The 27,729-nt window shown below is 44.6% G+C and overlaps 1 protein-coding gene across 3 annotated transcripts in view; it reads left to right on the top strand.

Moving 5' to 3' along the window:
* The window catches only part of spryd3 (SPRY domain containing 3), an 81,911-nt gene extending 54,789 nt beyond the window's left edge, over nt 1-27,122 (top strand). For all 3 annotated transcript variants that reach the window (XM_055931133.1, XM_055931132.1, XM_055931131.1), the window contains 4 exons: nt 9,851-9,908; nt 13,573-13,692; nt 21,734-21,882; nt 23,027-27,122. In XM_055931133.1, the coding sequence (XP_055787108.1) occupies nt 9,851-9,908; nt 13,573-13,692; nt 21,734-21,882; nt 23,027-23,161 (462 nt within the window). In that variant the 3' untranslated portion in view covers nt 23,162-27,122. The remainder of the gene's footprint in view (nt 1-9,850; nt 9,909-13,572; nt 13,693-21,733; nt 21,883-23,026) is intronic.
* The last annotated feature ends 607 nt before the right edge of the window (nt 27,123-27,729 follow it).

Here is a 27,729-nt window from a genome sequence, read left to right as displayed (position 1 = left end):
GCAGCCGATGTGAGTAAAACCTTTTAAACAGGTCAACATTCACAAAGCCGCAGGGCCAAATGGATTACCAGGGCGTGTACTCCGAGTATATGCTGACCAACTGGCAAGTGTCTTCACTGACATTTTCAACCTCTCCCTGTCTGTCTGTAATACCAACATGTTTCAAGCAGACCACCATAGGCCCTGTGCCCAAGAACACTAAGGTAACCTGCCTAAATGACTACCGGCCTGTAGCGCTCACATCTGTAGCCATGAAATGCTTTGAAAGGCTGATCATGGCTCACATCAAAACCATTATCCCAGAAACCCTAGACCCACTCCAATTTGCATACCGCCCCAACAGATCCACAGATGATGCAATCTCTATTGCACTCCACACTTCCCTTTCACACCTGGACAAAAGGAACACCTATGTGAGAATGCTATTCATTGACTACAGCTCAGCGTTCAACCCCATAGTGCCCTCAAAGCTCATCACTAAACTAAGGATCCTGGGACTAAACACCTCCCTCTGCAACTGGATGCTGGACTTCCTGACGGGCCACTCCCAGGTGGTAAGGGTAGGTATCAACACATCCGCCACACTGTACCTCAACACTGCCAAGTCTAGACCCAAGAAAAGGTTGTTACTCACCAGTTAATGTAATAATCAGCGCTTAATGTAATAACTTTTTCCTCTAAATGTAATAAGTTACGTTTACTGTTCAACATTTTATTGCGTTTACCGGCAAGTTATTACATTTACTGGGTTTATTACATGAAAAGTTATTACATTTACCATTGTTACACACCCTTTGAGATTGAGCAACCACTTAATCTTTTCCCTCCATACAATCAATACTGTCAAATTAAAATGTAATTATTTGTGCGTGGAGGGTACTGTAGGTCATCCGCTTTCGTGGGCCAGTATTCCTTTCATTCGGGCCAGTAGCTTTCAGTTGGCACTGGCCCAGTGTGCTCCTGGCAAATTAACTTGAATGTCAAGCACTGCAAGGGCGTGCTAATTTAAAAGATGGATAGATGTTATTAGCCTGGTCCTGTATGGAATGCAGGTACATTATGGGTCAGAGGTCAGGTCATTGCCACCAGTGGAAAAAGTTGGTCTAGAACCCTGCCAGAAGACGGATGACCGGTTTGGGAAGTATCGAATCACTGACGCTTTAGCTCCGCAGCAATATGATTTTAGATACCAGGTAAAGGCACACATTGTTTATATGTTTGTTTATGTATGTGTGTGTTGGGGGGGAGATGTAATCTATGATCTCCCCTTCCTAGACTTGGCGCTACCTCTACTCTCGCTCTCCTTCCTCTCTCTGCAGATAAGAGTTTAGATGTATGTGTGCTGCTTGGAAGCACTTCGGCTTTCATCCGGAGATACACACTGGTTGCTAAGGTGCAGGACAAGGAGAGAGATCTTGCCCTGAGTGGGGTGGCGAGGTGCAATCAGTGGTGCCTGCCTGAGCAGCCATGGCTTGCGTGCGTGTGTGCGTGCCGTTATCTTGCTGGCTGGCCTTCCGTTCCCGTCCATTCCCCGTCGGCCCTTTCCTCTGCCCTTTTCCTTCCGTCCCCGCGGGCTGTTTCAGCCCCCCTCCTCAACCCCCACACTGTGTGTGTATTTATTAGGATCCCCATTAGCTAATGCTAAAGCAACAGCTGCTCTTCCTGGGGTCCACATAAAACATTACATATACAGTACATAACATTAATAGACAAGGACAAAACTACATATATTTAAAATAAGAATTTATGCTTCCATACATTTATGCCTTGGCATTCCGTGCATCATGTACTCATTATAACGGCAACACTGCAGTCATTCATTTTCCCATATATTAGATCCTTTGCTCTACTGTTACAATTGCTTTGTCTAAGCAGGTCCTGATATCCTAATCTCACAGCACCGGTTGTTCTGTAAACACCTCACAACAACTTTGTCATTATGGGGTATTGTGTGTAGATAGATGTGTTAGAGAAAGAAATGGGATTTTTATTTTTATTTTATTCAGACTATAACACAACAAAATGTGGAATAAGTCAAGGAGTATGAATACTTTCCGAAGGCACTGTACAGAGTCATTGAACATTGGTAACTTTAATAATGTTTACATACTGCTTTAACTACTTTATATCTATTTACCACAGGAGGTTGGTGGCACCTTGGGGAGGATGTGCTTGTGGTAATGGCTGGAGCACAATAAGTAGAATGGTATCAAATACACTGAACAAAAATATAAACTCAACATGCAACAATTTCTAAGATTTTACTGAGTTACAGTTCATACAAGGAAATCAGTCCATTGAAATAAATTCATTTGGCCCTAATCTATGGATTTCACATGACTGGGAATACAAATATGCATCTGTTGGTCACAGATACCTGTAGGGGTGTGGATCAGAAAACCAGTCAGTATCTAGTCTGACCACCATTTGCCTCATGCAGTGTGACACATCTCCTTCACAGAGAGTTGATCAGGCTGTTGATTTTGGCCTGTGGAATGTTGTCCCACTCCTCTTCGTGGGCTGTGAGAAGTTGCTGGATATTGGTGGGAACTGGAACACACTGTTGTACGATCCAAAGCACCCCAAAACTGCTCAATGGGTGACATGTCTGGTGATAATGCAGGCCATTGAAGAACTGGGACATTTTCAGCTTCCAGGAATTGTTTACAGATCCTTGCGACATGGGGCTGTGGATTATCATGCTGAAACATGAGGTGATGGCAGCAGATGAATGGCACAACAATGGGCCTCAGGATCTCGCTACGGTATCTCTGCATTTAAATTGCCATCGATAAAATGCAATTGTGTTTGTTGCCCATAGCGTATGCCTGCCCATACCATAACCCCACCGCCACCATGTGGCACTCTGTTCTCAACGTTGACATCAGCAAACCGCTCGCCCACACGGTTGAAATCTGCCCAGTACAGTTGGTACTAGGATTTATCCATAAAGAGCCTACTTCTCCAGTGTGCCAGTGGCCATTGAAGGTGAGCATTTTCCCACTGAAGTCGGTTACAACACCGAACTGCAGTCAGGTCAAGACCCTGGTGAGGACGACGTGAACCCAGATGAGCTTCCCTGAGACAGTTTCTGACAGTTTGTGCAGAAATTCTTTGATTGTGCAAACCCACAGTTTCATCAGCTGTCCGGGGGCTGGATTATCTTGGCAAAATGCTCACTAACAGGAATGTAAACAAACTTGTGCATAGAATTTGAGAGAAATAAGCTTTTTGTACATATGGAATATTCCTGGGATCTTTTATTGCAGCTGATGAAACATCGTTTTACATGTTGTGTTCATATATTTGTTCAGTGTACATCAAACACACAGTTATGTGTTTGATGCCATTCCATTTGCTCCATTTCGGCAATTATTTTGAGCCATCCTCCCCTCAGCAGCCTCCTGTGGTATGTACTGTATTCTAGTCAGGGCTTATCCTGTATACCTACTGCTGTACACATATTTTCTATTACCATACTGTCTATACACACCATATACATACAGTGCATTTGGAAATTATTCAGACCTCTTGACTTTTTCCAAATTTTGTTATGTTACAGCTTTATTTTAAAATTGATGAAATTATATTTTTTCCTCATCAATCTACACATAAAACCCCATAATGAAAAAGTGAAAATAGGTTTTTGGAAATTTTAGCTAAATTATAAAAATCTTGACTTTTTCCACATTTTGTTACGTTACAGCCTTATTCTAAAATGGATTGAATATAGTATTTTTTCTCATCAATCTAAACAAAGTAAAAACAGGTACTTTTTTAAAAACTGAAATATATTACATTTTCATAAGTATTCAGACCCTTTACTCAGTACTTTGTTGAAGCACCTTTGGCAGCAATTACAGCCTCGATCAATTATGACGTTACAATCTTGGCACACTTGTATTCGGGGAATTTCTCCCATTCTTCTCTGCAGATCCACTCAAGTTCTGTCGGGTGGGATGGGGAGCATTGCTGAACAGCTTTTTTCGATTGGGTTCAAGTCCAGTGAACCTTTGCCCCAGTCTGAGGTCCTGAGCGCTCTGGAGCTGGTTTTCATTAAGGATTTTTCTGTACTTTTCTCCGTTCATCTTTCCCCTCGATTCTGACTAGTATCCCAGTCCCTGGCACTGAAAAACATCCCCACAGCATGATGCTGCCACCACCATGCTTCACCGTAGGGATGGTGCCAGGTTTCCTCCAGATGTGAATCTTGTTTCTCATGGTCTGAGAGTCCTTTAGGTGCCTTTTGGCAAACTCTAAGTGGGCTGTCGTGTGCTTTTTGCTGAGGAGTGGCTTCCGTCCGTAAAGGCCTAATTGGTGGAGCAATGCAGAGATGGTTGTCCTTCTGGAAGGTTTTCCATCTCCACAGAGGAAGTCTGGAGCTCTGTCAGAGTGAGCATTGGGTTCTTGGTCACCTCCCTGTCCAAGGCCCTTCTCCCCTGATTGCTCAGTTTGGCCTGGCGGTCAGCTCTAGGAAGAGTCTTGGTGATTCCAAACTTCTTTCATTTAAGAATGATGGAGGCTACTGTGTTCTTGGGGACCTTGAATGCTGCAGAAATGTTTTGGTACCCTTCCCACACAATCCAGTCTCGGAGCTCTACGGACAATTCCTTTGACCTCATGGCTTGGTTTTTGCTCTGACATTCACTGTCAACTGTGGGACCCTAATATAGGCAGGTGTGTGCCTTGCCAAATCGTGTCCAGTCAATTGAATTTACCACAGGTGGACTCCAATCAAGTTTACAAAATTCAAACTTACAATGTTTTCTTTTCATTATTCTTTTTTTTATGCTTGAGTACGATTACCTGATGTTCGTTGTTAACATTTCCTGCCCAAGTTTCCCCACTTTGCCAATGAAGTATTCATTAAAATAATTGGCAACATCAAATTGTTTTGTGATGTATAAGCCATCTGATTCAATGACAGATGGAGTTGAATTGGTATTTCTGACAATAATTTGATTTAAAGTAATCAAAAGTTGTTCTACTATTCTTCATCAAAAAGAAAGGAGGACTAATAAAGGCATTTTAATTAATTAAATGAAGAGTGCCTTGGTCCTCCTTTCTTTTTGATGACCAATTTACCCCTTTTACCAAAGAGCACCTTCTATCTACCAAAATATACTATAGTGTACCTTAGTAGTGCTTCCCTTCCTCCTTTCTACTATTCTTCATGTCATTGGTCTTGGCTTCATAATACAGTTTCTTCTTTTTGTTTGAGTTTAGTCACATCATTTCTCAATTTGCAGTAAGTCAGCCAGTCAGATGTGCAGCCAGACTTATTAGCCACTCCTATTGCCCCCTCTATTTCAACCATACAGTTTTTAAATTCCTCATGAATCCATGGAGCCTTAACAATCCATTTCATAACAGGTGCATGTTTATCAATAATTGGAAAAAGGAATTTCAAAAATTCATCAAGTGCAGCGTCTGGATGCTCCTTATTAATCACATCAGACCAACAAATATTTTTAACACCATCCACATAAGAGTCACAGCAAAATCTTTTGTATGATCTCTTATACACTATTTTAGGCCCAGCTGTTGTAACTTTAGCTTTCCTGGACATAGCCACTATATTGTGATCACTGCATCCAATGGGGACAGATACAGCTTTAGAACAAAGTTCTACAGTATTAGTTCAAATGTGGTCAATACATGTGGATGATCTTGTTCCTGTAGTGTTTGTAAACACCCTGGTAGGTTGATTAATAACCTGAACCAGATTACAGGCACTGGTTACAGTGAGAAGCTTCCTCTTGAGCGGACAGCTTGATGAAAACCAGTCAATATTCAGGTCCCCAAGAAAGTAGACTTCTCTCTTTAGCTCACACACACTATCAAGCATTTCACGCATACAGTATGTATACAAAAGTATGTGGACACCCCTTTAACATGGTGGATTTAGCTGTTTCAGCCACACCTGTAGCTGACAGGTTTATAAAGTTGAGTACACCGCCATGTAATCTCCATAGACAAACATTAACATTAGAATGACCTTACTGAAGAGCTCAGTGACTTTCAATGTGGCACTGCCATAGGATGCCACCTTTCCAACAAGTCAGTTCATCAAATTTCTGTCCTGCTAGAGCTGCCCCGGTCAACTGTAAGTGCTGTTATTGCGAAATGGAAACGTCTAGGAGCAACAATGGCTCAGCCACACAAGCTCACAGAACGGGACCGCCGAGGGATGAAGCACGTAGCGCATAAAAATTGTCTGTCCTCGGTTGCAACACTCCCAACCATGTTCAAAACTGCCTCTGGATTCAACGTCAGCACAAAAACTGTACGTCATCTGACAGTCCTACGGACGAATCTGGGTTTTGCGGATGCCAGGAGAATGCTACCTGCCCCAATGCAAAGTAAAGTTTGTTGGAGGAGGAATAAGGATCTGGGCCTATTTTCCATGGTTCGGGCTAGGCCCCTTAGTTCCAGTGAAGGGACATCTTAATGCTACAACATACAATTATATTCTAGACAATTCTGGTCTTCCAACTTTGTGGCAACGGTTTGGGGAAGGCCCTTTCCTGTTTCAACATGACAATGCCCCCATGCACAAAGCGGGGTCCATACAGAAATTGTTTGTCGAGATCAGTGTGGAAGAACTTAACTGGCCTGCACAGAGCCCTGACCTCAACCCCATCAAAACCTTTGGGATGAATTGGAGCTCCGACTGCGAGCCAGGCCTAATCGCCCAACATCAGTGCCCAACCTCACTAATACTCTTGTGGCTGAATGGAAGCAAGTCCTGGCAGCAGTGTTCCAATGCTGGAAAAATACATTATTTGGCCATTTTTAACACACACACATTTTTTCATTTTTTCCGTATGTGAAACTTTTGAAGCTCTTCTCCTGCAGTTGTAACAGCTCCTTGTAGAATTATTTTTGTTGCTTTAAAATATCTTTCACCTGCACAAGCGAGACTGTCCTCTTCTTTGTTTGGCATGGTTATTGTTGGTCAGGTTAATGTGTGTGTGTTTACTATGGCCTGACCTATCCCTGTGGCTGTGTCTCTGTGTCCTCACTGCCTTTGGAATGCTCCCTGGTGCAGAACCAGAGCCTTTTAACAAGTTGACTATCTGGCTGAACAAAGGACCTGAGCGCAAAAGCCAAGGCCTCTGTCTATCTGGTTTACTGTAGCAGCAATATAATAGACAGGGCACACACACACAGGCTGTTGTTCTATTCATTCCCATCAAGTGCTGATCTCTGATCTCCATCTCTTTGCCCTGGTATTTCACGATGGTGGTTTTTACACGATGACAAGGGGTTACACAAACAAACCTGCATCACCACCACTCCTTACAATTACCCCCCCCCCCCCCCCCCCCTCTCTCTCTGTCTCTCTCTGAGGGGTTGTGGGCACACACACAAACACACGCTCACCTGGCTTCTCCTACAGTAATCCCTGTGGTGATATTTATAGCCGGGGGACTCGGCTATAAGAGAGAGATGAGAAGAGAGATGAGTATCTGCCTCCATGAATCCAACAGGGCCCGGCCAGGGAAGGCCAGCAGCTCCAGCTTGTTGACTCTGTCACAGTGTGGAAATGCAGGCTAGCTCCAATGCCACTGATAAAGCCCCTGAGGATCAGATAGAGGTCTGGACAGACAGAACGCTACTCTTTGTTGTTCTTGGAAGCAGCTTAGTTTTTGACTAATGGCTTCTGCAGAACATTGCGGTTCATGGTGAAGTACTAGACCGAGGTTAAACTTTTATGCAGATTTATACCGTCCGAGGGAGAGATGTGTTTGTGTGTGAACAAACTATACGCTTTGAATGAAGTTACTGCTGCTTTAAGGAGGGCGGCAGGTAGCCTAGTGGTTAGAGCGTTGGACCAGTAACCGAAAAGTTGCTAGATTGAATCCCCGAGCTGACAAAGTAAAAATCTGTCATTCTGCCCCTGAACAAGGCAGTTAACCCACTGTTCCCCGGTAGGCAGTCATTGTAAACAAGAATTTGTTCTTAACTGACTTGTCTAGTTAAAAAAAAAAAAAAAAATCAATAAAAATGATTGCTCAAGTACCATAATATGTCAGAAAACATACCAGTCAGAAAACAACATGGTAGCTGGCAGACTGGTTTGGGAATTAAACTGAGGGGTATTACTGTGCTAAGACACAGGTCTGTGGTTTCACTGCGACTTGACTGTAAATCCATCACTTACAGTCCACATGAATTAGATGAACAGATTCAATGAGCCCAGTGATCCTTTTGGCTTTCACCCTCAGAACCTCCATCCTACATGGCATCCTATTTCCTAATATAGTGTACTACTTTTGACCAGGGTCCATAGCCTCTACTGGAACAAAACCCCAAACAATCCAAGCTTAGCGTTGTCATCCTGGAGACGGGGCCAGCCAGAGAGATTCCAGGGCTTGTGGTTGAAAACGGGAAAAGAAAGAGAGTAGACATGGCTTGGAGCAGGATCTGCATTCCTCCTGGTCCTCTGTGTTTTTCCTCTGCTCTCGCTCGCTTCCTTCTCCCGCTCTTCCAGCTCTCCTCCACCCTCAGTGAGGCTGTCAGATAGACTAACCCCGCCATGGCTTCCTCTCTCTGTCTCATCTGACCTGATGAAGCAGCTGTCTGTGGCCTCTCCATTAGGACCCAACTGAAGGCCCATCATGGCATCTTTCCCACCTGTGTAGAGATCACTAGACAGTGGCTTTGTCCGAATACCCGTACTTGCATTCTAAATATAGTATTACGCATTTTGGGTATACGAAAAACATTTTTTTTATATTATGTGACAACATTTTGTATGCATTAAATGCCAGGATGTCATACTCATTGCAGCTTTTCATCTAGTAGAATTCGCTGCACATTATTGAGGAAGAGAATCGTCTTCTGAGACTTGTGTGTTTGACAACAGCTGATAATCATCTGAGGGGACGCGCTGTACCAAAATGAACGAACGGCGGGAATCAACGCAATTGCACGTTATATGACGCATTCTCAGTAGGATGAGCCTAGTAGGTTGATATTTGTTGCTTACTGCATTAGTTTTTACTAAACAGTACGTTCTAAATAGTGTGTAGCGCGATTAATACACAGTATGCCGTTTCAGTAAGTAGTAGGCGAGACCGATTTCAGACACGGCCTGTGTCTGTAGGTACACTCATCTCCACTGAAGTGTGGTCCATTTAAGTAAAGGGTTGTATTCGTTTTCTTAACCGCTTCAAAAATCAATAATGACCTGTGGCATGTTCCGGGGGTTTATTTATTAGCAATTCTGCTACATGGACGATGAACAGCAGAAATTTTATTTTTGTTGAATGTGGAATGAAAAGGAGTTGTGTTCCTCTTTGGGCTGTGGATGGTTGGCTCTCTACTTATGGAGAATGAGTAAACCCGTAGAGAACAAAAAACATCTCTGCTGATTAACTCGCTGAGTCGTGAGTCACACTGACTGATCTTATCCAAACCTTACTTAGCCCTTTTTTATTGTTTCTGTTGGCATGGAGAACCTGTATAGAAAATATGTATCCTCTTCCTATGTGTACTTTTAGTGTGCACCGCTGTGGCAACAAACACTGGTTTGATTTGAGGGAGAAAAACTTTAATGAGGGTAGGTGTCAGACACCATCACTTTACATAATAAATCAGCCAGATTAATAACAAAGCAATAAAATTATATGTTACAATCAGCAAGAATATAAAAAGTACACTTAACAAACACTAATCGGCTGACAGACTAACCAGGGGAGTACACTGGACAAAGAAAATGTGGGAACACATAAAAGCCAATACAAGTGTTTATTTTGCAGGCCTGTGGGAAAAGTTATGTATTTTAGAGAGGACTTGAATGTGTGGAGTGAGCTGTGATTGTAACTTGTGTGTCTGTCTTTAGGACTACCCCAAGAACAGACACCCAGGCTGGAGCCAAGGCTCAGTGGCTTATCACGCAGGTGAGACTTGGTGCTCTTCATCACAATTTTTCCTGTGCTCTTTGTCAACATTACTCTGTGCTCTTCGTCAACATTACTCTGTGCTCTTCGTCAACATTACTCTGTGCTCTTCCTAACTTGTTTTCTGTCTTATCTTTCTCTCTACTGGCCTGTCTTGCTTACTGCTTAGCTCATTCCCTGAGTATGTGGGTTTTGACCCAACTCATGTTTTAGATGGCTGATGGATCACAGCTGTTTCCTTTGCATCTCTCTGATACACACAGTTTCAAACCCAGCATCTCTGGGCACCATCTCAGCTGGAGGGGGCCAGGGCAGATAGAGTAGGATCACGCAGGGCGATAAAGAAGAGAACGGCAAAACGTCTGAGGAAGAAAGGGGGATGATATCTCATTCCTCGGGGAGTGATCTCTCCTTCTCCAATCAAGGAATCAGTTGCAGTTATCTTGCTACGGTTGTATAACTGCTCACTGTGGCCCTTTGTGAAGACGGGCCCTGTTACCAACTGCTGCTGTCTCTGTCTCCAGGCATCTGCCGTCCCAAAGCCTCCGGCATCCCACCGCTATCTATCACTAAAGACTTATCACTGTTGATTAGCTATCAAGTGCTGCTAGGTCTGCTACTGTATCAGCGCTAGAGGGAATGTATCATGTGGGCGCTAAGAGTTATCTACACAGAGGCCAGTCGGAAGGACCTCGTTGTTAAATCCATCATCGTCGATGGTTTAGAAGGTGTGTGGTGTGTCTGAAATGGCTAAAAGGTAGCCTGCATCCTATTCCCAAATGACTATACAGTGTAGTGCACGACTTTTGACTAGAGTAATCTGCTAGCTCTCCTAGTCTGCCTCCCAAATGGCACCCTATTTCCTAGTGCACTACTTTTGACCAGGACCCTCATGGGCCCTGGTCAAAAATAGTGCACTACAAAGGGAATGGGGTGCTATTTGGGATGTAACCATAGGAGGGCTGGAGATTATACAGCCAGTTCTGACTGAGGGATGGATTGGGGCACCACGGTCAATCCCTTTGGGTTCTATATGTGGGCTCCTGCTCCGGTTTGGCTGGCGTGTGGAAGACTCCACAAGAATTTGCATGCCCAAGCACAGCTCCCCATTAATCTTATTTGTTAGAGACAAAAATGATAGATGTGGTTTTCCACACTGTTTCTGAGGTTTGCCTTCCCATGCTTGGGTTCACATACAGGCTCCGTCCAGCTCCTTCAGTCTACATCAACAGGACTCCTAGTACCTCATAGGATGCGTCCCAGAAGTGACCCTATTCCCTACATCTGGTCAAAAGTAGTGCACTACGTAGGGAACAAGAGGCCTATTAGAACCTCTTAGTTATATCCTCGCCAGCCAGCCATCCATCCATCCAAGCAAGCCTTCAGCAAAGTCAGCAGCGCAATAACTCAGGACTTCACAATATGCACACGCAAGACAAACTAATATCCAAACTATCTATGTACGCAATAATAATAGGGAAGGCCGATTGTTCAATTTGTGTCTTTTGCCTTACTGAGTTTTGAGAGAGGGCTTCTTGCTGTTTAGCTTTTTTTACAGACACAAAAACAGTGGCGGGCCAAGATGGAACATTGTGAAAAGGTACGTCTGTTTGGTTTATCAACTCAGTCGTCTGTTTAGCTCACGACCATGGCTGCGTCCCCAATCGCACCCTATTCCCTATATAGTGCACTACCTTTGACCAGAGGCCCATATAAAGGGAATAGTCAGCCATTTGGGAATCAACCATATCTGTTTTTATGTTCTCCTCACGTTCCAGAGGGCAAGTGGCTGCCAGCGTATCATTTCACTCACATCAATCAAAAGTCTGACTGTTGCGATATTGGCACAGACAGTGAGAACCTCCATTCCATGTGTTGCCACAGTGTGATGTTGCTGACTGTGTCGATGGGCCGTGGTCCATTTTCTCTGCTCTGAGCGGACCAAGGCGCAGCACCCTGTTGTGTGTGTGTGTGTGTGTGTGCGGCGTGTTGTGGTGCCCTGTTAGTAGCAGCCTGTGAGGCAGCAGCTCACCAAGCCTCATTAACCCTGTCACCTTGGCAGGCGCTACGCTTTCAGAGCACGACCCTATCGCCACTCCTCATCAGTGACTCACGCTCTGACTCAACACCAGCACGATGCCCTGCCCTACAACAACCAGCACTACCTAACCTGGCTGGCACTGGCCCACCACAGAGCCAGACCTGGCATACGCCCTACCTTACCATCACAGCCTTGCTTCTTTGTCACTGGCACAGGCCCCACCTTACCCTACCACCACCGCCTTGCCGAACTAGCCCAGGCCCCACCCTACAACGCCCTACAACCACCATAGCCACATTTTAACAATGAAGACCTACTGTATGTATCTTCTAGGTCAGTGGCTGTGGTGTTAAAATCCATGCACATATTCTAGATGTTGTTGTTGAGTCAAAGTTCCCTGGGCCAGGCCAGGGAGGGATTCAGGGAAGCCCCTGTGTTTTCCAGACATACATACCCTCCTATTATGAACGCCAAGGGGCCCTGTTCTCTCGTTCACACCTCTCTTTTCCTCCGTCCCTCCGGTCTTCAGCTGTCTTCCAGCCAGGTGTCAGACAAATTTCCTGGCCTGGCGAGCTGGTGTCTCAGGTGCCAGAAGCCTTGCCTTCTCTAGCCAGAGCCATTTCTTTATCCACGCTCCACACTGCTATTTTTAGCCGCCCTCCTCCTCTCCTCTCTTCCCCCTCTCATCTTCCCCCTCATATCTTTCCCCGTCGTGGAACCAGTGTTTGCTGTGTGTGTTGTGACAGGGGCCCACATGGGAGCCCTAATGATAGTGTCTCCATCTCCCTCCCCATCCTACACACACACACACACACACACACACACACACACACACACACACACACACACACACACAATCTCAGATAAAGATTGTTTAAACAGTATCCTGAGCCGGGGACGGCTCCCATGACAACTCCACAAATATTTACCAGAAACCAGGCGCAGCGCACCGTGGAGGATCATGTCTGCAGGCTACCTTTTAGTGTTTTTCATTCTTTTTTTATTGTTCTCTTTCTCTCGTGTGTGCACACGTGTGTGTGCGTGCTTTACTTCTTTCTTGTTTTGTTGTTTTTCCACCAGAGATTGGATTTGTTTTACTGAAAGAATACTGAAGTAGTGTTATGTAGGTGTAGAGGCCTGTTTGTCCCAATGATCATGTCCCTGGAACATTGGGACGGAGGAACATTTACCCTTGGTAATCACTGTACACGGTGTGCAACGTAGACCATGTCATTTTGAATAGATGGCACGGCACTAAATCCAGAATAAGATTGGAAATATTAGAGCATCGTGTGCAACACATTTACCTAGCTGTTTACTTAGATGATCCTTGCTTTCTTGTGGACATCCTAAAAAGAGTTTCATGTGAAATCCCACTGGAAGTGTTTCTAGTAACATTTAGTTTTTTGCGAAGAACAATTAGGTGACAATGTTGCCCTCTTGGTGAAAGTTCAAAAAGATTGTAGCATAATACAGCTGGATTATCTAGCTATCAGTAAACAAATAAATCCCATTTAGCCCTTTTTACATCAACAGTCCTCACACAGTGACAAGATGTCTCCCCCTCTCTTTCTCTTTCTGTGCCTCTCTCTCTCATTTTCTATCTCTCCCTCTCTTTCTCAGATGATGGGAAGATCTTCCATGGTAGTGGGGTTGGGGAGCCGTTTGGTCCTCGCTGTATCGAGGGTGACATCATGGGCTGTGGCATCATGTTCCCACGGGACTACATATTGGATGGTGAAGGTAAGAACAATAAGATAGGGGCACATTTTCAGTTCAATTCAATAGATCTTTATTGTTCCCGAATGGCAATTTGTTTACAGTAGCGGAGGTTAAAGACATGCTCCGGAACTTTGGCAACTGACTAGTATTTTTTTTTTTTTTATCTCCCGCTTTGGGCTGGATGTGTGAGTGTGTAGTTCATACATGCATAATCTATGAGTAGAATTACTGTCTGATGAAATTCCTAGTTTGAAAGCAACTGTTTTTCTGGAAGCTGTGCCATTTTCCCTTCATTTTTCCCCAAGTGGGCCAGCCCCCTAGCAATTCGAGTTCAACCAATGAGCTTCAGCCCCTTGCCATATGACTGACAGCTAGCAAGATGCACACACAGCAGAGTGAGAGAGAGAGCGAAACAAATGGCAGTTGTGCACATAGTTTTCTGCACATATGTGATGTAGTACGCAATTTTCGTGAAACACTTTTTGATCGTGAGGGTTACTTTCAGAACTACTGGCTAAGAAGTCTACAAAAGTACCGGAGAATCCCTTTAAAAGAGTTTTCAATGTCACCTGTTCCCATTAATGACATGACCGTTCCTCCCTGCAACCTACAGATGTGTTGTAGAATAGTGAGGAAGTAGTGACACTTGCCTGAGTTGAGAGTGAATGTTAGATGATTCAGCTATTTGGGGGCGAATCTTCACTTCCGCCCAATTTTCACTTAGTCATACATTGATGTCAATGGAAATCAGGGGCACAACTTTGGCTTTAGAAGTGGGGGGTACATAACTTGGCGGGGGGGTTCTCCCATTTTTTGGGGCATCTAAAGCTAATTTCCTGTAATTCTACACAATCTAATATGACCCATGGCCCTTCTAGCCGTCTCTGTTTAGAACAACAAAAAGTAAGCGAAAATGCCCACAGTCAAGCTAAGAGATCGTTATTAAATATGTTTAAGTGATTGATAAGACTGAACTAGATCCATGATAATTCAATAATCAATATTGTGTTGCACCTTTAACCAATAACCTAACAAATGAACAACTCTTACAAATAAAGTATCAATTCTTTCGATTGTCTTTATTAAGACGTCCTCCGCCTGCCCGAGTCAATTTTATTTATTTATTTATTTAATTTATTTAACCTTTATTTAACCAGGTAGGCAAATTGAGAACACGTTCTCATTTACAATTGCGACCTGGCCAAGATAAAGCAAAGCAGTTCGACACATACAACAACACATAGTTACACATGGAGTAAAAACAAACATATAGTCAATAATACAGTGAAAAAAAATAAGTCTATATACAATGTGAGCAAGTGAGGTGAGATAAGGGAGGTGAAGGCAAACAGATATATGTATAAATAAATAAAATATAAAAAGGCCATGGAGGCGAAGTGAGTACAACACAGCAAGTAAAATAAAAACTAAAAAACACTGGAATGGTTGGTTTGCATTGGAAGAAAGTGCAAAGTAGAGACAGAAATAATGGGGTGCAAAGGAGCAAAATAAATTAATAAATAAATACAGTAGGTAAAGAGGTAGTTGTTTGGGCTAAATTGTAGATGGGTTATGTACAGGTGCAGTAATCTATGAGCTGCTCTGACAGCTGGTGCTTAAAGCTAGTGAGGGAGATAGGTGTTTCCAGTTTCAGAGATTTTTGTAGTTCGTTCCAGTCATTGGCAGCAGAGAACTGGAAGGAGAGGCGTCCAAAGGAAGAATTGGTTTTGGGGGTGACTAGAGAGATATACCTGCTGGAGCGCGTGCTACAGGTAGGTGCTGCTATGGTGACCAGCGAGCTGAGATAAGGGGGGACTTTACCTAGCAGGGTCTTGTAGATGACCTGGAACCAGTGGGTTTGGCGACGAGTATGAAGCGGGGCCAGCCAACGAGAGTGTACAGGTCGCAGTGGTGGGTAGTATATGGGGCTTTGGTGACAAAACGGATGGCACTGTGATAGACTGCATCCAATTTATTGAGTAGGGTTTTGGAGGCTATTTTGTAAATGACATCACCGAAGTCGAGGATTGGTAGGATGGTCAGTTTTACAAGGGTATGTTTGGCAGCATGAGTAAAGGATGCTTTGTTGCGGAATAGGAAGCCAATTCTAGATTTGACTTTGGATTGGAGATGTTTGATGTGGGTCTGGAAGGAGAGTTTACAGTCTAACCAGACACCTAGGTATTTGTAGTTGTCCACATATTCTAAGTCAGAGCCGTCCAAAGTAGTGATGTTGGACAGGCGGGCAGGAGCAGGCAGCGATCGGTTGAAGAGCATGCATTTGGTTTTACTTGTATTTAAGAGCAGTTGGAGGCCACGGAAGGAGAGTTGTATGGCATTGAAGCTCGCCTGGAGGGTTGTTAACACAGAGTCAAAAGAAGGGCCAGAAGTATACAGAATAGTGTCGTCTGCGTAGAGGTGGATCAGAGAATCACCAGCAGCAAGAGCGACATCATTGATGTTAACAGAGAAGAGAGTCGGTCCAAGAATTGAACCCTGTGGCACCCCCATAGAGACTGCCAGAGGCCCGGACAACAGACCCTCCGATTTGACACACTGAACTCTATCAGAGAAGTAGTTGGTGAACCAGGCGAGGCAATCATTAGAGAAACCAAGGCTGTCGAGTCTGCCAATGAGGATGTGGTGATTGACAGAGTCAAAAGCCTTGGCCAGGTCAATGAATACGGCTGCACAGGATTGTTTCCTATCGATGGCGGTTACGATATCGTTTATGACCTTGAGCGTGGCTGAGGTGCACCCATGACCAGCTCTGAAACCAGATTGCATAGCGGAGAAGGTGTGGTGTGATTCGAAATGGTCGGTAATCTGTTTGTTGACTTGGCTTTCGAAGACCTTAGAAAGGCAGGGTAGGATAGATATAGGTCTGTAGCAGTTAGGGTCAAGGGTGTCCCCCCCCTTTGAAGAGGGGGATAACCGCAGCTGCTTTCCAATCTTTGGGGATCTCAGACGACACGAAAGAGAGGTTGAAGAGGCTAGTAATAGGGGTGGCAACAATTTCAGCAGATAGTTTTAGAAAGAAAGGGTCCAGATTATCTAGCCCGGCTGATTTGTAAGGGTCCAGATTTTGCAGCTCATTAAGAACATCAGCTGACTGAATTTGGGAGAAAGAGAAATGGGGAAGGCTTGGGCGAGTAGCAGAGGGGAGGGCAGTGCTGTTGTCCGGGGTAGGGGTAGCCAGGTGGAAAGCATGGCCAGCCGTAGAAAAATGCTTATTGAAATTCTCAATTATAGTGGATTTGTCGGTGGTGACAGTGTTTCCTATCTTCAGAGCGGTTGGAAGCTGGGAGGAGGTGTTCTTATTCTCCATGGACTTTACGGTGTCCCAGAACTTTTTTGAATTTGTGTTGCAGGAAGCAAATTTCTGCTTGAAAAAGCTAGCCTTGGCTGTTCTAACTGCCTGTGTATATTGGTTTCTGGCTTCCCTGAAAAGTTGCATATCACGGGGGCTGTTCGATGCTAATGCAGAACGCCATAGGATGTTTTTCTGATGGTTAAGGGCAGTCAGGTCAGGAGAGAACCAAGGGCTATATCTGTTCCTGGTTCTAAATTTCTTGAATGGGGCATGCTTATTCAAGATGGTGAGGAAGGCATTTAAAAAAAATGACCAGGCATCCTCTACTGACGGGATGAGATCAATATCCTTCCAGGATATCCCGGCCAGGTCGATTAGGAAGGCCTGCTCGCTGAAGTGTTTCAGGGAGCGTTTGACAGTGATGAGTGGAGGTCGTTTGACCGCTGACCCATTACGGATGCAGGCAATGAGGCAGTGATCGCTGAGATCTTGGTTGAAAACAGCAGAGGTGTATTTGGAGGGCAAGTTTGTTAGGATGATATCTATGAGGGTACCCGTGTTTACGGAATTGGGGTGGTACCTGGTAGGTTCATTGATAATTTGTGTGAGATTGAGGGCATCAAGCTTAGATTGTAGGGTGGCTGGGGTGTTGAGCATGTTCAAATTTAGGTCGCCTAGCAGCACGAGCTCTGAAGATAGATGGGGGGCAATCAGTTCACATATAGTGTCCAGAGCACAGCTGGGGGCAGAGGGTGGTCTATAGCAGGCGGCAACGGTGAGAGACTTGTTTTTAGAGAGGTGGATTTTTAAAAGTAGAAGTTCAAATTGTTTGGGAACAGACCTGGATAGTATAACAGAACTCTGCAGGCAGTCTTTGCAGTAGATTGCAACACCGCCCCCTTTGGCCGTTCTATCTTGTCTGAAAATATTGTAATTGGGGATAAAAATGTCTGAATTTTTGGTGGTCTTTCTAAGCCAGGATTCAGACACGGCTAAAACATCCGGGTTGGTAGAGTGTGCTAAAGCAGTGAACAAAACAAACTTAGGGAGGAGGCTTCTAATGTTAACATGCATGAAGCCAAGGCTATTACGGTTACAGAAGTCATCAAAAGAGAGCGCCTGGGGAATAGGAGTGGAGCCAGGCACTGCAGGGCCTGGATTCACCTCTACATCACCAGAGGAACAGAGGAGAAGTAGGATAATGGTACGGCTAAAAGCTATGAGAATTGGTCGCCTAGAGCTACTAGAGCAGAGAGTAAAAGGAAGTTTCTGGGGGCGATAAAATAGTTTAAAGGAATAATGTACAGACAAAGGTATGGTAGGATGTGAATACAGTGGAGGTAAACCTAGGTATTGAGTGATGATGAGAGAGATCTTGTCTCTAGAAACATCATTGAAACCAGGTGATGTCATCGCATATGTGGGTGGTGGAACTGAGAGGTTGGATATGGTATAGAGAGCAGGGCTAGAATCTCTACAGTGAAATAAGCCAATAAACACTAACCAGAACAGCAATGGACAAGGCATATTTACATTAAGGAGAGGCATGCTTAATCGAGTGATCAGTAAGGGTCCAGTGAGTAGAGGTTGGTTGGGGTCGTGGCAATCCAGACAGCTGGCCGGGTATATGGCTATCGGTAGCAGCATAGGATGGAGGTCTGTTTGTAGATACCTCGTGCGTTTCCGTCGGTAGGTTCCGTGTAGTGGGGTTTTGTTCAGATAGCAGCCGATAGGACAGCTAACGATTAGCGGGCCTCAGGTGAGCGTTCAGGTAACGTCGGGGCGGATTTGCCGGTTGGATAAATCCCTCGGGCAGATAACGTCGGCAGTCAGTCGTGAAGGCCCGGTGGGGTTCCGTATCTGCAGCAGCAACAAAAGAAACGGGTCCGGATGGTGATGGAACTCCTCAGCTGGCTAGCTCCAGCATGATTTGAGTTTGCTCCGGGGTCGACGTAAGCCAATAGTCACACGGTATGCAGCTAGCTAGCTGCGAAATCAAGGTGCAAGTGTCCAGAGCCTGCGGTTGGAATCCGGGGAAACTGAGAGAAAAAAAGTCCCGGAATGCTCCGGTCCGAGTGGCGTTGCACAAAAGTGCCGGTAGATTATCGAGCTAAAGGAATAGCTGATGACCGCAAAACGTGGGCAGCTGAAACACCAACGCTAGCTAGCAAACCGGCTAATTTCGGGGCAGCTACAGATTAGCTTCTGGCTAGCTATCGGAGTAGCTTCTGGTTAGCTTTCAGGCTAGCTTCTGAATTAGCCCCTGGCTATCTTCCACGATGGATTTTCAGATTGAGGTAAATAATACTTATTGTAATTGGTGAAGCGGGTTGCAGGAAAGCTTTTGCAGGAAAGCTTTTGTAGTTGAGTTCTTGGATATTAAAATAAATAAAAGATATGTGGAGAAAAGGTGTAAATATATATATATACAGGACACGACAAGACAATACGGAAAAGACGTCTGAACTGCTAAGCCACCTTGGAATACCTCAACTCTCCCCAGCACAACTGCCTTCCCATCTTTTTTTTATTTTCTTTTTTGTCTCAAGGGAAAGGTTTGAAAAACAAAAGTAAAAAAAAAAAAAACGCACCTACACATTAACACACAAACAGTCCATCCTCCATATAATTAATATCGTAGGGCTAATAGTACTGTAGAGTACTCTATTTACTTGCATACAATAGAGCTGGGTCACCCCGTCCTGCCCCTAGGGGTCCACGGCCCTGTAGCGCCCCAACCCAACACACCAACTCAGCTTTAGGATCTTAGTGAAACATTCCTCATTGGTTTCAGGTGTGTTAGGCCAAGGCCAGAGTGATGAACAACAGTCCAACAGAACCCCAGGGTCAAGACTGAGCAGCCCAGCAGCTAGGGATTGCATAAATAGGTATCTCTCCTGACGTGGGCATGTTTTCAATACAGACTCCTTTTGTCACCATCTGACCCTGACGAGACACCCTGTCACCGTCCGACCCTGACGAGACACCCTGTCACCGTCCGACCCTGACGAGACACCCTGTCACCGTCCGACCCTGACGAGACACCCTGTCACCGTCCGACCCTGACGAGACACCCTGTCACCGTCCGACCCTGACGAGACACCCTGTCACCGTCTGACCCTGACGAGACACCCTGTCACCGTCTGACCCTGACGAGACACCCTGTCACCGTCTGACCCTGACGAGACACCCTGTCACCGTCTGACCCTGACGAGACACCCTGTCACCGTCTGACCCTGACGAGACACCCTGTCACCGTCTGACCCTGACGAGACACCCTGTCACCGTCTGACCCTGACGAGACACCCTGTCACCGTCTGACCCTGACAAGACACCCTGTCACCATCAACTCAAGATGGAACTTTGTATCCATTCACTGATTGTTATAATGTACTGTAAAATTCACCTGGCCTGTCACCATCTGATCCTGCTAAGACATGATGAGCATAGTGTTGTGTACTGACTGTGCATCATGACAGTGAAGCCTGTAGAGCTGTTCATACTGTGTCAGTGTGAGAAGTAGGGAGTTTGCTATGTAAACTGACAGATAACGTTACATTGCTATACTGACTGATAAAAACTCAATGCGCTGAAGAAATGTCAGAATATCGGTCTTCAATCGTTTGGCTGCTGGTTTCATCATTTGATTTAGATCTAGTGTGATTGAGGCAAAAATTATAGCTGAAGTTAGTGAGCTAGCTAGCTAAAGTTAGTGAGCTAGCTAGCTAAAGTTAGTGAGCTAGCTAGCTAAAGTTAGTGAGCTAGCTAGCTAAAGTTAGTGAGCTAGCTAGCTAAAGTTAGTGAGCTAGCTAGCTAAAGTTAGTGAGCTAGCTAGCTAAAGTTAGTGAGCTAGCTAGCTAAAGTTAGTGAGCTAGCTAGCTAAAGTTAGTGAGCTAGCTAGCTAAAGTTAGTGAGCTAGCTAGCTAAAGTTAGTGAGCTAGCTAGCTAAAGTTTGTGAGGTAGCTAGCTAAAGTTAGTGAGGTAGCTAGCTAAAGTTAGTGAGCTAGCTAGCTAAAGTTAGTGAGCTAGCTAGCTAATGTTAGCCAACTTTTGGCTAAATCTAGCGAATGGTAAATCATCAAATTTACTTCTGTTGAAATGGGACAAAACAGAGGCTACAAAACATTTCCATACACACAACAGCTGTTAGATACCGCTACCTGACAGATAGCTAGAGCTGAACTGTCTGTATTATCTAGCTAACTACCTGCTAGTAGTTCATTAACTTAAGTCCAGAGGGGATGAAACATTAGCTAACTTAACATGTCAGTTACACTTCTAGCTCAGCATTGGGAATATTAGTTTTTTCTTCTGTCAAACAGCAGTTGCCTTGCCAGCTAGATTAGTCAACTAAAGAGTATCCAGTTTCGGCTCTACTTGCTTTTAAAACTCTGAAAGAAAGCGCAACACAGACAGCAGCTGCCTCTGTCCATCTCTCCCATAATGGTCCTACACTGCAGCGGTTCAGAAGCTTTGCCTTCACACAGCCTGTCTGCACGCTCTGCTCTGTGGTGTCCGTCAGGTCCTAAATCCAGCCGACTGAAACCAGAAACCAGCCTACCCGACAGCTCTGAGGCGTATGCATGGTCCTAAAGCACACCAGCGCCGTGTTTTTGTATCACAGTACAATGATAAAATTGGGGGGGACAAAAAACAAATCTGAATGTGGGGGACATGTCCCTAGTGAAAGTTGTGCCCCTGATGGAAATAATGAAAGTTAATATTTGCCCCTTTGTTTTTTGTCCTCAGATGACATAGATGAGTGGGACCCATTGGAGGTGCTGCCGAGGCAGGGCGAGGGGCGCATCCAGAACGTTCTGTACCTGAATGATGATGAGGAGGAGGAGGAGGAAGAGGGGGACGAACTGGACCAGGAGCATGACGGCAGGAAGGTCATGGTGAGCACATGTCATTGGGCACACACACACAAACACACAACACAATACTCTAGACTCAGTCACTTGTGTCACTTACCTTCTCACATGCAAATCCTTTGATGTAAAATCATGAATTGAATCTGCGTTGTGGTTTGATCCGGTTTGTTTGTTGTTATTTTGATTGACTGTAGCTGCTGGAATGGTGAAGCAGCATTCTTTACAGAGATCATATGTCTCATATGGCTGCCAGCCTTGGCCCTTGTCTCACTGCTGCATTGTGCAACGAGGGGTCAGCAAGACTGTAGGCTGCGTCCCAGATGGCATCCTATTCCCCACATAGTGTAATTTTGACCAGGGCTCTGGTTTAAAAAAAGTAGTGCACTATGTAGGAAATAGGGTGCCATCTGTGCTGCTGTTGCAACCTTAGAGAGTGAGAATAGAATTGGCCAAGCTGTAATCCAGGGATTTGTTCATATTTATTCAGTGGGACACATTACCAACAAAGCCTGCTTTGACATTACAGAACACTCTGGCACCGTACTGCACCACACACACACACACACACACACACACACACACACACACACACACACACACACACACACACACACACACACACTGGAGTCACTAAGGGTGTAGTAATTTCACAGCTACATGAGAAAGGCGATATTGACAAAATGGCAGCTCTGCCATTTTTTAAACATCATTCATCAAAGACATGAAACTCTATAGGCCTTCATATAAAGAGCTGCTTTTAGAATGATTGGGTAAATATTTGATGTGTGATTTGAGCGAGTGAGTGTCAGTAACTGTAGGGAATGTCTTCGGGCGTCCCGTTGTGGCTATGCAGGTGTTCTTCATTTATGATGTGGTGGTTTTGCCTACCTCAGTTGAAGCTTGGGATTCAATCAAAGGCACGTTTTAGCCAATCACATTGAACTTGACTTTTAAAGGCAATTTACATTGGAGCCAACGTCCACAGCGATCTCTGCAAGTACCGTGAAATTGCCTTAAAAAGGTGCATTGCCTGTAGTCTACAATGCTCCTCTGATTGAATCCTGACCTAAGTCTTTGTGGATAAGAGGGTCTGCTAAATTACTCAAATGTGAATGTAAACAGTAGTGAATCTGTGTCTTTTTGGCGCCCCCCTGTGGCTGTGTGGCAGGTGTTCTTCACACGGAACGGGAAGCTGATGGGTCGCCGTGAGGTGGTGGTGCCCCCAGGGGGATTCTACCCCACCGTGGGGATGCTGAGCAGCGGAGAAAAGGTCAAGGTGGACCTGCACCCCCTCAGTGGATGAACCTGACCAACCTGCATCCTCTTAGTGGATAAGATGAGTCCAGAAACCGAACACTGCACCCTGTCATCGCCTGACCAGTGACCACATCAAGCCTTACTGGGGATCAGCGTAGTGAAACTAGGGCAGGGATTCATTCCATGGCATTCTATAACTGACTTTTAAAGGAATTTTATGCTTGAGCGTTTACCATTTATTTGATCTCTGCAAACGTCTGGGAAAATGCTGTTAAAAGGCATATTGTGGGCTGTATAGGGTGCTGCCCTGTAACACAACTTGAATAGAATCCCAGCCTTAGTCACAACCATCAGGTCTACTGTAGCAAAAAATATATATATATACACTGGTGCAGTGATATGTGTTGTTTTACAGGGTCAGCAATAGTAGTTTGGCAAATTAGGGTAAAGTGCCTTGCTCAAGGGAACATCGATTTTTTTTTTCTCTCACATTGTTGTCTTGGGTATTCGAACCAGCGACTACTAAAACTACCATCAGGACTCACTGTGGCAAAACTACCATCAGGATTCACTGTGGCAAAACTACCATCAGGACTGACTGTGGCAAAACTACCATCAGGACTGACTGTGGCAAGACTACCATCAGGACTGACTGTGGCAAAACTACCATCAGGACTCACTGTGGCAAAACTACCATCAAGACTCACTGTGGCAAAACTACCATCAGGATTCACTGTGGCTAAACTACCATCAGGACTGACTGTGGCAAAACTACCATCAGGACTCACTGTGGCAAAACTACCATCAGGACTCACTGTGGCAAAACTACCATCAGGACTCACTGTGGCAAAACTACCATCAGGACTCACTGTGGCAAAACTACCATCAGGACTCACTGTGGCAAAACTACCATCAGGACTCACTGTGGCTAAACTACCATCAGGACTCACTGTGGCAAAACTACCATCAGGATTCACTGTGGCTAAACTACCATCAGGACTGACTGTGGCAAAACTACCATCAGGACTGACTGTGGCAAAACTACCATCAGGACTGACTGTGGCAAAACTACCATCAGGACTCACTGTGGCAAAACTACCATCAGGACTCACTGTGGCAAAACTACCATCAGGACTCACTGTGGCAAAACTACCATCAGGACTCACTGTGGCAAAACTACCATCAGGACTCACTGTGGCAAAACTACCATCAGGACTCACTGTGGCAAAACTACCATCAGGACTCACTGTGGCAAAACTACCATCAGGACTCACTGTGGAAAAACTACCATCAGGACTCACTGTGGCAAAACTACCATCAGGACTCACTGTGGCAAAACTACCATCAGGACTCACTGTGGCAAAACTACCATCAGGACTCACTGTGGCAAAACTACCATCAGGACTCACTGTGGCAAAACTACCATCAGGACTCACTGTGGCAAAACTACCATCAGGACTCACTGTGGCAAAACTACCATCAGGACTCACTGTGGAAAAACTACCATCAGGACTCACTGTGGCAAAACTAAAGGCTTAGCCTAAGACAGAGTTGTTGGATAATTCTGTGCAATTTGTTTTATCATTTTTCATCAAGCCACATTTTTTCCCCTGTCAAAGCAAATAGTCAGTCCTGCCTGATCCTGGGCTCTAAAACAGCGGAGCCCCTAAAATGTCTCTCATGAGGTCTACTGGCACACTTTGTTTATTTCATTTGTCATGGCCCCAAACATAGCAATGCATGTCCAACAGAGTCCAAGAGCCTGCTGGCAGTTCATGTTATAGGCACTAGTGAGTGAGTAGTGCTCTCCTATCCCTTATATAGTGCACCACTTTTGACTAGTGCCCTATTTGCCCTGGACAAAAATAATGCACTATATAGGGAATATGGTGACATTTGGGACGCCGGTAGATTCTGTGTGTGATTGAGTGAGTAGTGCCCTCCTGTGAGTGCTCACTAACCTGCCTCCTGGAGCTGAGCTGAGCTTGCTAGGCCCCAGATCTGCTAGTGCTTTATAGCCAACTCTTATGGTCATTGTCATGCCAAACATGTATACACAGATTTGGGACCAGGCTAGAGCTGGGCTAGGTGGGAGTAAAAATGATATTCTCCATATCACATGGATGGCATCCTGGTATCAAGTAACCCTTTATCGAAGACTGGAGGTTATGTAAATGTGTGAATATACACTACATGGTATGTGGACAAAAGTATATGGACAGCCGTTCAAATGAGTGGATTTGACTATTTCAGCCAGAACCGTTGCTGACAGGTGTATACAATCGAGCCAGCTTCCAACTTTGTGGCAACCGTTTGGGGAAGGCCCTTTCCTGTTTCAGCATGTCAATGCCCCCGTGTACAAAGCAAGGTCCATACAGAAATGGTTTGTCGAGATCTGTGTGGAAGAACTTGACTGGCCTGCACAGAGCCCTGACCTCAATCTCATCGAACGCCTTTGGGATGAATTGGAACGCATACTGCGAGCCAGGCCTAATCGCCCAACATCAGTACCCGACCTCACTAATTCTCTTATGGCTGAATGGAAGCAAGTCCCCTCAGCAAAGTTCCAACATCTAGTGGAAAGCCTTCCCAGAAGAGTGGAGGCTGTTATAGCAGCAAAAGGGGGACCATCTCCATATTAATGCCAATGATTTTAGAATGAGGTGTTCGACGAGCAGGTGTCCATATACCTTTGGCCATGTAGTGTATGTATAAATTCTATATCCTATATGTTTGACTGTATAGATTCATAATCTCCTATATATTTTCCTAGATTTCTCTCCACATGGAATTCTATAACTGAAGACGTAAGAGAGAGACTGTTGGCTTTTTGTAATAGGGGGGATGGGTGGTGAGGGTTTAGTTAAAAATCCTTAGTACTTTTTAAGTGGACTCTATCCACTCCCAATGTAATTGGCGGTTACTTTTTGCATAATTATATGTTCCGATTCATTTTTCATGAACATATCTTCATTGCAATCAAAGCAGATTAACATATTTTGGTTGAGGATAATAGATCAACTGCACACGAGATTATCAATATGTTGACAATGTCTTCTGCAACAGTATGCTTTTGTCACAAGCACGTTAGAAATGGTTGAGTCGGGTGGTGTCTGTAGTACTCAGTAGAACCAGCAGAGTGCGATCAGCATCCTGTTCAGCCCAATCTGAGAGGAATGTTTGTTTGTAGTCCCAAATGGCACCCTATTCCCCACATGGTGCACTATTATTATTATTTTACCAGGGCCCACTGGTCAAAAGTAGTGCACTATGTAGGGAATAGGGTGCCATTTGAGACCGCGTGTCGAAATGTATACAGAGGAAGAGGCGGAGCTCTTGTCATTTGTTCTTAAGGTTTACGAAACTTGTTCCGATCTATGCCAAATGTTTAAGGTTTGGCAGCTTTTGTGATTCTGATCAATCCGCCATATTGCATTTCTATTTGTATGATTTAATTCGCCATGAGATGTTTCTGTGTGCATCCCAAATGAGGCACGTCCAGGTGACAGACAATGTCCCAAATGGCAACGTATTCCCTATATAGCGCACTACTTTTAACCAGAGCACTATAGTCCCTGGTCAAAAGTAGTGCACTATATAGGGAATAGGGTGCCATTTGGGACATTGTCTGTCACCTGGACTTGCCTCATTCCCTTGATATTGACACAATCCCACACAGCAGCACCTCTGTAGTTATGGTTCAGGCATCATGAAGACCATAGACATGCTTATTCATAGATGACATATAAGCACCAGAAAGAAGCCTGTACTTGTATCTCAATTAGGGTTGCAAAATTGTAACTTTCCAATAATTCTCAGGTTTTCCAGAAATCGTGGTTGGAGGATTCTGGATTTCCTGCGTATTCCCTCCTGAATCTTCCAGACAGGATTGATGGAAAACCTGAAATTATCAACCATGATCTCAATGTAAATGTTAGCACCTTGCCTACTTCCAGGAAGGCTGTCTTACTAATTAATATATGCATTAAAAGGTAGTTATTTCCATACTACAATTGTTTGACTTTCATTGTTTGATATACAGTACCAGTCAAAAGTTGACACACCTACTCATTCCAGGGTTTTTCTTTATTTTTACTATTTTCTACATTGTGGAATAAAGACTTGTATTTTATATTTGAGATTCTTCAAAGTAGCCACTCTTTGCCTTGATGGCAGCTTTGTACACTCTTTGCATTCTCTCAACCAGCTTCATGAGGCAGTCACCTGGAATGCATTTCAATTAACAGGTGTGCCTTGATAAAAGTTAATTTGTGGAATTTCTATCCTTAATGTGTTTGAGCCAATCAGTGGTGTTGTGACAATGTAGGGGTGGTATACAGAAGATAGCCCTATTTGGTAAAAGACCAAGTCCATATTATGGCAAGAACAGAACAAATAAGCGAAGAGAAATGACAGTTTCTTCAAGTGCAGTCGCAAAAACCATCAAGCGCTATGATGAAACTGGCTCTCATGAGGACCGCCACAGGAATGGAAGACCCAGAGTTACCTCTGCTACAGAGGATAAGTTCATTAGTTACCATCCTCAAATTGCAGCCCAAATAAATGCTTCACAGAGTTCAAGTAACAGACACATCTCAACATCAACTGTTCAGA

Source organism: Salvelinus fontinalis, chromosome 8, assembly GCF_029448725.1.
Source record: "Salvelinus fontinalis isolate EN_2023a chromosome 8, ASM2944872v1, whole genome shotgun sequence".
In the NCBI taxonomy this organism is placed as follows: Eukaryota; Metazoa; Chordata; class Actinopteri; order Salmoniformes; family Salmonidae; genus Salvelinus; species Salvelinus fontinalis.
Note: the sequence above shows the minus strand (reverse complement) of the source record. Positions and strands in the feature narration are given on the sequence as shown.